We start from the raw sequence: 14,148 nt of genomic DNA on the forward strand, positions 1-14,148 counted from the left end.
AAAGTATCAATGGAACACGCTTTCCGATTTTCGAATAACCATCGTAATTTCATTGATCTATTTCGCCAGTTTACAGGCCGAATTTATTTATGTATACATTGTACATCAATCGGTCCTCATACCGGAATGTCCCCGCCAGACTTTCTTCCGTCTTGTAACGACAAAGTTTATTTACTTTGTACGTTAAATACCGAAAGTAAAAGGAATTTAGACGAGAAAGCATTTTATCAGAGGCTTGTCGTGCTAGAAGTCATCCGTCGGTAACACATTTATTTTATTTATCGCAGGACCTATCAGTCATTGCCAAATAGATCTCTCAAGTGCGTAGTACGGTCACTGTTTCATTCAGTAATTTACATACGTTTGGAGCTGACGGTAAAATTAAATTAAAACAAGGTAATGTTTGATATTTGAAAATATTTGAAAATATTTTTTTCAAACAATTAATTATTAGTTGATTTCGAAAATTTGAAAAATTTAGAAATGACATTTAAATAAATCATAAGTTAAATACCATTTTTTATATTTGTTCAAAATTTAAGTGTTATGTACGTAGTGTTTACTTTCTAGACATAGGATATGTATTCTTTTGTTTATACATCATGAACTAAATACTGTTACATTAGTAAACAATAGAGCTGTGGGAAACAACTTGGAGAAGATATCTTTGTTTATAAGTCAAAATATTCAAGATGGAAGAAAATATGTATAATTCATGAATCAAACTATTGTTGAATCTATAACAATAAGATTTTTGAAACGCTGATGCTAATTATACTATTATGACGTATAAATTTATGTTAAAGAATTTAGAAATTGTTCGTAATATCACATATTATAATTACAAATATTATATAATTAAAGATAAAATCAATAAAAAAAATTCCAATATATTTCTTACATTGAGAAAAAAAGAACAAAAAAAAAACAAAAAACAAACAAACAGATACAATAATTATAAGCGGTCTGTGTACTGATTGACCGGTGTATGGATACAAAATGGCTAATTTTATAAATCATTTCAATTTCACATTTCATGAGAACGTAATTGAAATCACAACAATGATTCATTTTTGATATTTTTTTAACCCAAAACATAAAGATGTTGACGTTGTTGTTATTCTTATTTAGTTATCGACAAATTAACTTTGTTTTATAAAGATAACTCTTGTTCATTTGTTTGTTTGCGACTTTGATACATTGCTGGTAAAAGAGTTAGTACAAGCAAGTTAAACTTAATGAAATCTTAAACATATATTAACTACATGATAACAATAAATATAACAATTCAAGTATTGGATAACTTAGAAAGAAATGCCAATGACTATAAAGAATGAACAACAATACCGCAAATGTATATTTTAAAGTAATGCTCCCATAAAACTTCGTAAAATTACGGAGGCTGCCGATGTTGCTCAAGGGAGATAACTACGCCAGTGTTAAAGTTGTTTGCCGTTAATGAAAGGGAATCGTTAAAAAGAGGTGTCATTCTGGGAGGGAATGCTGTATTATAAACAGAAAAGGGTTAGTTCTTTGATATAATTTCCGAAATGTTTCACGAATATTACACATATATTAAAGTATTCATAACATAATGTTGGTCTGTCATTCATTTTTCAAATAATCATTATATTATGAAACATGTAAATTTTCAAATGTTTTTTCTTTGTAGCCACATTATGCCTCAGAAATAAATTAATTTTTACTTCTTAAAACAGGGTAGACATGAGTTCTATATTGTCTAAAAATGGTTTTAAAGAATGTTAGATGCTTGTTACATGAAGGAAGTAGCGATAAATGTGAAATAATTTGTCATAAAAGAAGCAAAATGTAAACAAAATAGTATTTTGACTTCCATTCAAAATACTTATTAACTATAACAGATGAGAAAGATGGTTCAGCAATTGACCAATGGGTAACTTTTTTGATACTGAAAAAGTGCACCTAAATGAGAAATAAAAATAATAGCACTTTTTAGATATAATGGGCCTTATGGGTCCATTGTGCAGTAGCTGAAGAGAAGATAAAGTTAGTAAATTTAAACAATCGAGAGCGTTATATTAACTTCAAACTGCATTATTTTTAAAAGGACCAATCCAGCTTCAATTTCTAAAACTGTCCTTTGTCATTTTTTAAAAATATCAAAATGAAAATATATGAAGTTAGTCTAGCCGCAGTATAGAGCCTGGTCGGGCTGTACGGAGGTGCAGGATGGCATGGTTGTATACTGGCGGCAAACGAGAATCACTTCCGGTTCAATACACGATTAAGATATGAGTTTAAAACAGCATACCTCCAGATTCATGCTAATTTTCATAAAAAAATGAAAATGTATTTGAAGAAGCGTACAAAGAAAGTAATTTACAAATTGCAAACGACACTAACAATCCTCGTTTATACCAAAAAAAAAAGATCAACATATGCAAAAATAGCCCTTACTGGGTTAGTCACGCAGTGAAAATATGGTGATAAATACTGCAAAATCAGTCATTAATAAGTAAATTATTATTTCAATCTGGAAACTTTTAAACTTTTCTTAAAATCTTATTTTGGTTCATCTGGAGGCATTCATTTTTATAGGTTAAGCATCGAAATCTCAAGAAATTTATTTGTAATTATGTTGAAGTTTTAAAATTGTTTTATTATTTTTCTTTTTCGGAAAAAAACATTTTTACTACTTATATCTCAGGTTTGTTAGTTTATGTTTTCTTTCTTTCGTAATAAGCCCAAAAGTTTATAAAAAATCCTCATGTAGTGAAAATGAGTATTTCAGTGGGGATTTTTCCGGGAATTTTTTACGCAACCTGAAAAATAACTCATCAATCAGGTTAAAGTAAGTTATGGCGCCTAAAAATAGATGCTTGTAAGTAAACAATGACATGTAGCTCTCATTAAAAATGCGTGCATGCACTAAATTAAGAGATAACACCCATAATGCTCAGCAACTGATGATTGCGATAAAAAGATATCATAGTCTGAGATTATGCAAAATGCACAAGCAGACGAACAAACAAAAACCCCCAAAAAATTAGTAAAAGTGCAATGTCAATATTTAAGGGCATAACAAAAAATGTCAAGAAGAATGGCAAAGAAATAAGAAAAGTGGTACTAAGTGTAGGTATGGATAAAAATCATTCGTTACAGTTTATAATTAAAAATATGTTGAAATTTAGGTCAAAGCATTTTTTTAAAATATTAAATTAAAGTTTGGCCGCTTTGATGACTACAATAACCGTTCGATTCCCAGCACAAGAAGCCGTCAATTCTAAGCGCATAGAAAACACTAAAACAATACGTATTCACGTTCTGTGCTAGAATTGATATCTTAAAATATTATTTTAGATGTTAATTATCAGTTGCAGTAAAAACAATTTATGTTAGACTCCATTTTTTAGGACGACAACGATAATATTTGCATAATCGTCTATCTATTAAAGAGTCCATACATTCGGATAACCGCAAAGTTCGGACAAAATTCAATACCTTTTACAAGGTTAATCCAATTTGATTACTTTGATGTTTGTTTGCATTCTTTAGTTGCGCTTTATTTAATAAGAAATTATTTTCGGGTAGAACAAACGTCTCCAATTATAAAATGTATGCGCCTGTAATTGCTTTTTGTGAATATGTTTAATTAATGTTACTTGATCTGAAAAATTTACTGGCCTTTTAATATCTTATATCTTTACGAACGCATTATCAAGGTTAGCAAAGACAAGGGTTAATAATCAGAATGTTTTAATCTAATTTACATACAATTATGTGACATATATTCTAATAATATGAACGTTAAAAACTTTTTTGTAACGTTATCAAATGATAAAAAATAGTAGTCGAATTGAAGCTTGAAGCATATAATAACCGTTTTTGATTACATTGACAAGCTTTTTTGTTTTTGTCGAAAATAATGGCATTTTCAGAAATATAAAAGTTGTGCGCATGAAGATTTTTTTTTTCAGTTTAGATGATGATCTAAAACCAAATAAATGCTCTTTTTGTATTATTTTTGCGTTATAAGAAATTATCAAAGAGTAAAACGTAGTGTTAATATTAAGGCCAGAAAATTAGTTTTTTATTGAAGCGCAATTAAGATGAAAGCTTTAAATTTAATTGAATCAATCTCGAGAGCTATTACTGGAACTAACAAATACTTGGGTCATGTTAGGAAACATGGCCACGAACCCCAGGAGGGCTTGAACCTAAGATCCCTTTTTTCGTTTATCTTTTTTAAGTCAGGCATCTCAAATTGTATGCCATCTTGACACTTCGAAGTGCATTAAAATATTCGTCTGTTGTTTTTAACTTCGCATATTAAAAATATATCATGCGTTAAATTGATATACATTAAATGAAGATGTTTCATTATATATTTTAGAATGATTGGCAAGGCTGTGATAATTTGTTTGGTTGTGGTGTGTGCGGTCTCGGCTTTTGATCCTAGTTACACATACTATAATCAGGTAAGATTTTCTTCCCTACGAAGGATTTGTTTTATAAAGGTACTAACCCACATAAAATACATCGTTGCTTTTTTGATTGTTTAATTGGGTTTTACGTCACACCGACACATTATAGGTCAGATGGAGACGTTCCGGCTTTACTGGTGGAGGAAGACCTTAGGTGCCCTTTTGTGCATTATTTTAGGCACGAACGGGAACCTGAGTACAACCACCGACGTTCCGTAAGCTAGCTGGTTAGCTTCCTTACATAAAAGAATCCACAGTCCCTGTCTTGTTTCGAACCTACAGCGGTGAGGGGCGAGTGGTTTAAAGTCAATGACCTTAACCACTCGGCAACGGATGCTCCACATCGTTGCAAAAGTGCCAATCCTCAAATAAATTGATATTTCATTGGTCAAGTCATCTAATTTCATGATACCGTTTAAATATGTGGTGAACCGTTTGTAAGCATCTATTTCTCAATAAAGTCAAATCATTATACGTGGATACGCAGTCCTTCAGGCGGACAGACTGAACTATTCAGAGGGGAAAAAACCTTTGGTGTAAGTAAAAAGATACAATATAGTTTTTCGGCCATTATTGACCATTATCAAACAATGTTTGGCCTTTCTAAAGAAGAATAAAATAATTCTGAGGCATAAAATGCCTTAATCTAAATTATTATATGGTATTGTAATCTTTTAGATGAACAAGGAAAATCCGTTTTTTTGTCATAAGAATGTTAACGAACAAATATTTAATTGCAACTGTGGCGGCATATCCGACAGGTTAGCGGGTCAGACTAGTAATCTAAGGATTGTTGTTTCCTTGAGCAAGAAACTTTACACGCTTTGTTTAGCACTGGTTGGTTCCAGGTACGGATTCGATTGTTTCAATATGCTAATGACTTTCAAACTAAAAGAAATTGGTATAAACTACAGACAATAAATGCAACTGAATGAAAATCACTATTAAAAAATTATTATTTCAAAATGACGGGCTAATCTGCCAATGTTTTAGTATGTAAATGCAATCAAAGCGTTTAATATCGACACATACATCTCGAGTTCAGTCTGTTGTTTTGGCTTAATTCTAAAACTTGCAAAAGTTTACTTTTCTGCTCTGTTTGTAACTCATGTAAAAGCCACATTTGAATCTTTAAGCTCATGTGATCTTTTGGCACAGAAGTCTAAAATGTTTAGAACAAAACTTTTGAATACTTTTGTAAATACATGTATATGAAACCTTCGCGTGACATGGATCAATCTAACATATTTAATATGAGTTTTATTACGGGTAATTGACCTATTTCGAGGCATAGGTACTTGAGATCATTAAAAGTAAATGAACTTTTCCGCCCAATTCACACCGGTTACAAAGGAAGGTGGTACTTGAAATATTTTAAACACTAGAAGGTTACCCTCTGTAACTGAGTTCCTGTACTTTATACTCAAGTGATGGCGTGCTGTTAATATTTGGACTGTAAGTGTCCCGCCTAGGAAACGAAATCCTTTAAAACAATGTGATGTAGGCCATATCAGGTCATCCTTTTCTCCTTTGCGCTGAAAAAAGCAACAAACAAACAAACAAAAATAATGAAAAAAAATAGATAAAAAACGTTGATTTCTTATTTATTTATTACATTTTAACTCTTTTACTCAGGAGCCGTGTACCCATTTGGTTCAAACTGAAAAGTCCAAAAGTCCAATCCCACCTTAAAATCTTATATTTTAATTGTTTGATGGTCTACGGATTTCCTTTTCGCTGGCTCTCATTCAGCCTCAATATTTTACTGAGTACTCATTACACTTCTACGGCCTGCTCGCCGATCTGCGGACCCCCTTTTTGTTCGCTGAAACTAAAAGTTCAATTCCAACCCAAACTTTAACTTTGATCTCCTTTCCGATGAATAATTATCAAACTCCAATTCCATCCAGCTATCATAAACAATTCTTACAGTCCTTTTGTGAATACATTTGGCTATACTTTATTTTGACTTAAATATTTTTGACACAAACTATCGTATGTTAAGGAAACATGACCATATTCACCTTTGCGTCTTTTTTGTATATCGCGCCAACTCAGCGGGTTTCCAGCTTAACTGGTAGAGGAAGACCTCAGGTGCCTCTTTGTGTATTATTTCAAGCACAGGCGGGCACCTGAGTAGAACCACCGACGTTCCGTAAGCTAGCTAGTAAGCTTTCTAACATGAAAGAAATTCGAAAACATTGGCGCGAATCAGACCCATAGAGTTGAATGGTCTCAGTTTGCAATATATGATACGGTGACCGGAAGTAAAAGGTTCTTTTTGTCGCAATAACCCATACCCGTGGACTTGAATAGATTTGCAGTAGATTATACAGTGATTTCGATTTAGCACTTTGATAAAATATTCATCATTAATTATTTCGCGAGGAATTTTTTTCGTATTTTGTATCAGTAACAAATTCAACAAGTCTACAGTAAGCGGAGTTAGTAAAGGGTGTTGCATAATGCAAGATATGAACAAAAAAAATACGGAAAAGACAAATGGTCGTTAGCGTGGGAGACGACATATTGGTATTTTCTCAAGTAATGACGTCACAATGTAAAAGCACGCGCTCGCGTGACGAAAATGTTCTGAAATAGCTAAAACGAAAACTATCGATAGGCCTTGAGTTTGTTACGGTATTTCCCGATATAAGTCGGTTTTTTACAATGTCAATAGAGTTTAAATGTTTTCGTCAATACATTGTATTTGTAGTGCATGGCTAAGGCGTATCCCTTTAACATTCTATTTTTCACTCCATCTTTTCCTATTATTTTGTATTAGATTACAGCAACGCGAACATGCATTATCGCGTTTTTGTTGTATTAAAGTATTTATTAACTAGGGATGTACTATAAACATTAAGAAACATTAAGAAACTTTCTTGAACTGTTAATTTAAAAGTTGTTTTTGACAGGATCTAGAGCCGCGGATAAGTTTATTACAGATCAAGACACTAAATATCAAAACAATGATGTATCTTAAATTTTCCTTTTACTTTATGTTTACTTACTGTAAAGTTACAATGGTAGAATACTACGTCATCGCGCACAGGTCTACAACATGCTCCCAATAGGAATACTTTCTTTCTTTTTACAAATATTGGCTTTAGCACTTGATATAACTTTGAAAAACGTTTTAAGTTTTAATGGCTAGCTTAGTCCTGAAAACGGGATAAAGATTTTTTCCTTAAATGCTCCCACTCAGACTCCTTAACAAACTTTATCCCGTTTTCATGCTTATCGAGTACTATGGCCAATCTTTGGTGCGCTACATTATCTAATAATATTCTAACGATTTCTTAGAACATTTTTTTTCATCTTCGTGTCGACAGAAAAACCCAGTCCGATTGGGAGAATTTTACAGGTGCGCGATGACGTAGTATCCTACCAATGAGTTATTGTAGCAAAGGATGTTCTAAAAAATATTAAGCATATGCTTTCTTTCTTTCTTTCTTTCTTTCTTTTCTTTCTCTTCTGTCTTTCTTTCTTTCTTTCTTTTTTCTTTCTTTCTTACTTGTAATTTCTGATAACTTTTCGGGTTTAACATGACCTTTCCTACATTTACAAAACTGCTCGGAATTACTTCTCTTATTCGATAAGCACACTTCGTAAATTTGACAGCATAAAAAAATTACGCTTTCTGTTAATTTTGCCGTTCTCTAAATTTTACGTGTGCATATTCTTTATTTTTTTGAAAAGTACGGCTTTGCTGTCTTTCGTATCGTAATTTTGCTCGCAAACGTTTTACTTGTTTTACAGTTTACTGGACCCAGAGGTGAGATGAACTCAGTACAGTCAAAGCTGAATACATTAGAGTCAAAGTTAAATATGATGGAGAACCGACAACAAGCAATGACCAACGCCATCAATCGGGAAATCAGCAAACTTGAAATGGACACAAGGAGCATTAAGACTGTTATTAATACATTGGCAGAAGACAACTACAAAACACATAGTCAGATCGATGTACTGAAGGGTAATGGCCTAGTCATTAAGTCCTTATAGGAAATGTATTTGTAACCTTGTTGCATTTTGTCATATAATTGCAAGAGAATAAAAATGAGCATATGCTTTACTTTACTCTGTACCTACACTTTAGGTTTAGGGGGCCATTTAGATGGGATTTAGCCCAAATTGCTGTGTTTGTTAACATGAATTATACTATTTCTTTCACCGTCCTTGGATTGGGGTACCTCACTGAGAGTTTATAATTCAAATACCAAAAAAGACCTTTGCTCTTCCCTAAGGGAAAAGGTTGGTGTTATCAAAAATGGCCAAAATAATTGGAAGTTTCAAAGTAGTTGTTGACAAAAAGGAGGAAAAAAGACGTTGGTAGCTGATCAATTTTGTTTTCCTTTAATTATCTTATCTTTGTATCACATTTTTTCTATATATCATCCGATATTTATGTTAAATTTCAGGTCACAGTGAGTTTATGGTTAATATTGGAAGAAAGGTGAGAAAAATAAAAAAGAACATATGAGCCGCGTCACGACAAAACCAACATAATGCGTTTACGACCAGCATAGATCCAGACCAGCCTGCGCATCCGCGCAGTCTGATCAGGATCCATGCTGTTCGCTTACCAACCCTATTACAAGCAGAGAAACTGATAGCAAACAGCATTGATCCAGATCAGACTGCGCGGATGCGCAGGCTGATCTGGATCCATGTTGGTCGCAAACGCACTATGTTGGTTTTGTCATGACGCGGCCCATATATAACATACTTATATTCTATTGATGACTGATGATGAATTTGTTAAATGTTAAAGGCACATTATGCCTAAAAAACGAACAAATGTTTTAGAAATGGTAAACATGAGTTTTACAACATTAAAATAATGTTTTAAGAGAATGTAAGATACTTGTTACCTGTAACGAAAAAAGCGGTAAATGTGATTTATTTTGTTATAAAAAGTAGTTTTTTGATTTCCATACAAACAATATAATCACTGTAACTAGATTAATTGCAAAAAAGCAACAGAAGAAAATGTAAGGATATGTATAGGCCAATGAGTATCTTTTTGGAAAAATAGTCATAAAAAGCTTTTAACCAAATAAAAATAAAAGCACTTCAGGGGCACAATGGGCCTTTGAGTAAACAAATGATTACTTTTACATGTTTATATTGTCACAAACAATAATATACGTTAATTTGTTAAAACACGTTAAAATGTGTCACTAGGCAATGTGTCACACCCGCAATGTGAAGGTTATTTTGAGATTTTCTAACTATACCTGAGGTGAAACCAAGTTATAGCTTTCACACAGGTAAGAATTAATAGTTCTATTTGAGGAGTGGGGGTGGGGGTGATTCTATGTGTAAGGGTCCTTAACTGTCCAACAATGGGTTGATATTTAATATTCATATATAGTTATATATATATTTGTATCTTAAATTGCACGGTAAAATGCCAACGTGTAATTGATTTTCTTCTTTTTATCCCCAGGTAATGGCGCTAGAACAGAATTTAATGAAGCTGAATCAGACGATAAATGGCGAACCAATGAAATGAATTTGTGTTCACAGACTGTTTACACTTTTAGTTGTACATGTGCTACATATAAATACTACAATATATCACAGAGCATAGCCTCGTTTTCATTATCACTAACACATATGTGTTCAATTTCCGGTTAGGTCGAACCATGTTTAAAACGCACTTGCTGATTGGATGTTTGATAATGTAAATGTTGATTGGATAAAATTATGTACCATCGTTTTTTTCTTGACATAAAGTGAAAACGCGCTTTACTAGCGAATGAATCACCAACCAATTAAGAAGTGTCTTAAAGTTCACATTAAGAACAAAATACAAAAAACGCTCATTCTATTTATCATATCTATTTATCATTGACCTCTAAATCCGTGACAACAATACGTCATTCATAACGTCAAGCTTTTATAGCATCTCAAGTCATTCCTGCATGGAATAATTTCTTACTTTAGGAAATTTAAAAAAGATAAAAGTTATGTTGAATTTTTTCACATCTTGATAATATTTTAATTGTATGTTATACATTTTGTTTATGATTTGGTATAAGATGCAATGTTTTGATTCTTTGTTAAGTTTCAGCTTCGCTAGAAACAACTCTTTTCCAATGGCTTAATAAATTTGAAAACGTCATTTTATATACCTTGTTTCGTCCCTTCTTTTTTCACCTAAAAATATTAGTATCTTCTTGCTTTTGCTATTAAACGGATATATTATGTATTTATATTGTTTGTTAAATTCAAGCCATACGTCATATTATCAAAATATTGCAAGGAGGCAATATAGTTAAGAAACATCAAGCATATACAAACTTCTGCAATTTCCGGACAGGATCTTTGTCAGCAAAATATTGGTTATATTGATACTGTGTTAATCGCTCTATGTCATTTTGACGCTGACTAAAATGCTTATTAATAAACTTCGGCATTTTCCGTGTAGGATCTGTGTCAGCTAAATGGTTACATTGATAACGTGTAAGTTATTCCAGGTCATATTGACGCTGACTAAAATGTTTAAACTTCGGCATTTTCTGTATTAGATCTGTGTCAGCTAAATGGTTATATCGATACAGTGCTAGTTGCTCCAGATCATGTTGGCGCTTACTGAAATATTTAAAGTTCGGCATTTTCCGTATCAGATCTGTGTCAGCCAAATGGTTATATCAATACAGCGTAAGTTGCTCCAGGTCATGTTGGCGCTTTCTTAAATGTCAAAAGTTCGGCACTGTTCGTATCAGATCTGCCAGCAAAGTGGATATATTAGCACTGTACATCTTAATAGCTTAGGGTCATGTTGACGCTTAATAAAACATCACAACTATAAATATCTTTTGAGGAATGTAATACCAATAGTGCATTCACAAAATTGTTAAACATGAAAATACAAAAATAACAAGATGGCAAAAAAAAAAGAGTACATGAATCATGTTCAAATCCGTGCGAGTTCGATTTTCTGATAATCTGCAACTGAAAAGATATAAGCAATTATGTTGAATCGATATCCCCTGTCGTAAGATACAAATCTCTTTGCTGAAATCTTTTAGTAAACTAAGATACGTAATGCCTCTTGAGGTCCATAAATATAAAAAAAAGCCAAGATCAACATTGGAGGGCGGTATGTCGGACCGCTTTAATTTAGCGGCGTGTCACCCCGAAAAATTATTTACAAAACGCTCAATACCAACCATTTTCAGCACATTTTTGAAAGTAATTTTGTTTGTAAATATTTTTTTAAAATATGATTTCCGCATTCGTTAAAGTTTTACCATTAAGTTCAAATATGTTTAAATGCGGTCTCACGTTAGAAATAGTACACTGTGCTTCGAATCTCATAACATAACAGTGACCTTCCAGTCAGCCTGAACTTTGAAGAGATCTCAACCATGGACTTCGGCCTTATAAATGATTTTGGGCTGACTGATCGGTCATCGTAATTCTATGAGGCCCTCAGCGCTGTGTATTATGTAATAGAAAGAGCATCGAAACACGAGGCTATCTGATTTGTACGAGGGGGGCGTAGCCCCCGAGTATTAATCAGATTTCCGAGTGTTTTGGTGTTCTTTCTCTTTTGTATCATAGTCAAACATAAAAACACGTTCCCTGTTGTCACAATATGAAGCCCCAGAACAAAAGTAACCAATGAACGAGCATCTGAATGTGATATTTCTATCGCTTTCTATTTCCCTGCCGTCACAATAAGTAAACCCATGCAAAAATGAGCCAATCAATGAGCATGCTCTGGAGTGCAGGTAACTAATACCTGCACTCCAGTTAACGCACTGTGCATGTATATGTTAACTTTGACACATTTTCAACAGAAACTATGATACAACTCTAAAATACCGGTAATAGATAATTTGTTTCATATTTCATTTCTAATCACTTCCAATGTTAGCTTTTTTTTTGTATTTAATCAAGACTTCCTTTTTTACACGTGCTTTACATCACCAGACCAAAATCTGAAAGAAAGACCCAATAACATATTTTCTTTTGTTTGGTAGAAAATATAGACCTGTCACAAACAATAGAGATGGCGTATTTATTGATATGAATTACAATATTTTTGTATCAGTAATACATCGTCAATATAACAAATTCTTATAAAGAACAACCGCAAACACCCCCCCCCCCGACACACACACACACACCAACGCACGCACCAACGCACACACATACACACAACAAATAATATCATTAAGTCTCAATATAGTAAAGATTGTAGGTTAAAAAAGGAAAAAGCGTTCCATGGTATATTTCATAACGAATTGAAAATAATTTAATTTACAATTATCGTGTTTTTCCCGTCCGTACCGATTACTTTTCCTTTCCCTGATGAAAAATAGTGGAGAGATGAAGGCCTATTGTAACTGTTTGCAAATGCGTATGCTGGTAAAAAAATGAACTTAGGTTTCCGTCTGGTTACCTAGGTAATGACATAACAGACTGCTTAATCTTGCAAAAACGGTTACTATGGTCTAGTGACAAATCGCCATCCCAAAAATGAGGGAAGCAACACTGCATTACTTATGTTCAGGATGTTGGTTCACTTATGTCCCTTCCCCAATAAGTTTAACGCTGCGTCGCCATTTATTGTTTGTCTTTACATTCTATATTTACAGTCATAAACTTTATGCTACATGAATTGAAATGATTTATTTAACACAACTTAACATTTTCGAAAGTATTCGATATAAATAATAACATATAAAATAAGGCAGCACACCACACTAAATGAAGCCGCAGCTTCGAATGGCCAGGGAGGATTTCATGGATATAGTGACTATTGTGGATTTAAATGACTGGTTGTCTTTAAAATGCATTTTCAGCATGAACTTTGTTTTTGTGACATGTAATATGATCATTGGCAAATTCGAAAACATGGTTAGAAATCACATGCTGATAATTATTGATGTCAAGGTCGCCATTGTTTGTAAACATTGCTTTTAAACAGCATGCTCGGTGAAAAAAAGTAGTTTTACAGGGGGGTACAAACTTTCAGCAATAACAAAAAATCTACAAGGCCAAGCACCTATTTCTTTGTGATATTTTGCATGCACAGGGAGTTGCTAAAGCAGTGACAGAGTTTTTGTAGACCGTATATTTGCAGGTATTTTTTGCCGGAGGGACGAAAAATGTTGTTTTGGGTCTCGGACCACTATAGATTTTTGGCTTTTACGGAATGAATTGGATTTTTTTTAACTGCCTGACTGTTGCACATGGGATGATTTCATTACAGATTTGCAATGGTATGACATATATGTTCTTAACAAAATGCGTTTTCTTTTTCCAGGTTGTGTAGTTTGGGATCAGATTTACCAGACATATTGCTTGTAGGACATTGACGGCAGAAACTTGAAATTTAGTGTGGAGTGCTACCTTAAGGTAAAATGAAATTTTTTCAATGCTTGTTTTTTCTCATTAAACTTTGTGTAAATACTCTAGAATACACACTGACTACAATGGTGATGAAATTTCTTAATAATATTAAACACAGTGCCAGAAAGTCAGCTTTGAAAAGGGGAGGTAACTCAAATTCCAGAAATTCTTTGTGAAATGTATTAAAGGTGCAGTGTCTGCTGTGTTGATTACATCTACTTATTCTAGGAGATACAGCTTTAGAAGAATGCTAATTTTCACATATAGAGCTATGAAGGTTAAATTAGATGTTGTTTTCCTGCTTTTT

At 33.1% G+C, this 14,148-nt stretch overlaps 1 protein-coding gene across 1 annotated transcript; it reads left to right on the top strand.

The window, feature by feature from the left end:
• The first annotated feature begins 1,471 nt into the window (after positions 1 to 1,471).
• LOC132714938 (uncharacterized) lies at positions 1,472 to 10,064 on the top strand. Its single transcript, XM_060697869.1, has 5 exons — positions 1,472 to 1,524; positions 4,376 to 4,460; positions 8,229 to 8,445; positions 8,891 to 8,925; positions 9,922 to 10,064. Exons 2-5 carry the CDS (start codon positions 4,377 to 4,379, stop codon positions 9,985 to 9,987), a joined length of 402 nt encoding a protein of 133 aa, XP_060553852.1. The 5' UTR covers positions 1,472 to 1,524; position 4,376; the 3' UTR covers positions 9,988 to 10,064.
• Positions 10,065 to 14,148: the final 4,084 nt, after the last annotated feature.

Source organism: Ruditapes philippinarum, unplaced genomic scaffold, assembly GCF_026571515.1.
Source record: "Ruditapes philippinarum isolate M1 unplaced genomic scaffold, ASM2657151v2 ctg7619_1_1_1_1, whole genome shotgun sequence".
NCBI lineage: Eukaryota > Metazoa > Mollusca > Bivalvia > Venerida > Veneridae > Ruditapes > Ruditapes philippinarum.

Bases quoted from the DNA above. Each gene is read 5' to 3' on its own strand.
- LOC132714938 (XM_060697869.1), top strand. From the start codon at position 4,377: ATGATTGGCAAGGCTGTGATAATTTGTTTGGTTGTGGTGTGTGCGGTC. The intron at 4,461-8,228 runs GTAAGATTTTCT...CTTGTTTTACAG, and splicing joins GTTACACATACTATAATCAG to TTTACTGGACCCAGAGGTGA. The intron at 8,446-8,890 runs GTAATGGCCTAG...GTTAAATTTCAG, and splicing joins TCAGATCGATGTACTGAAGG to GTCACAGTGAGTTTATGGTT.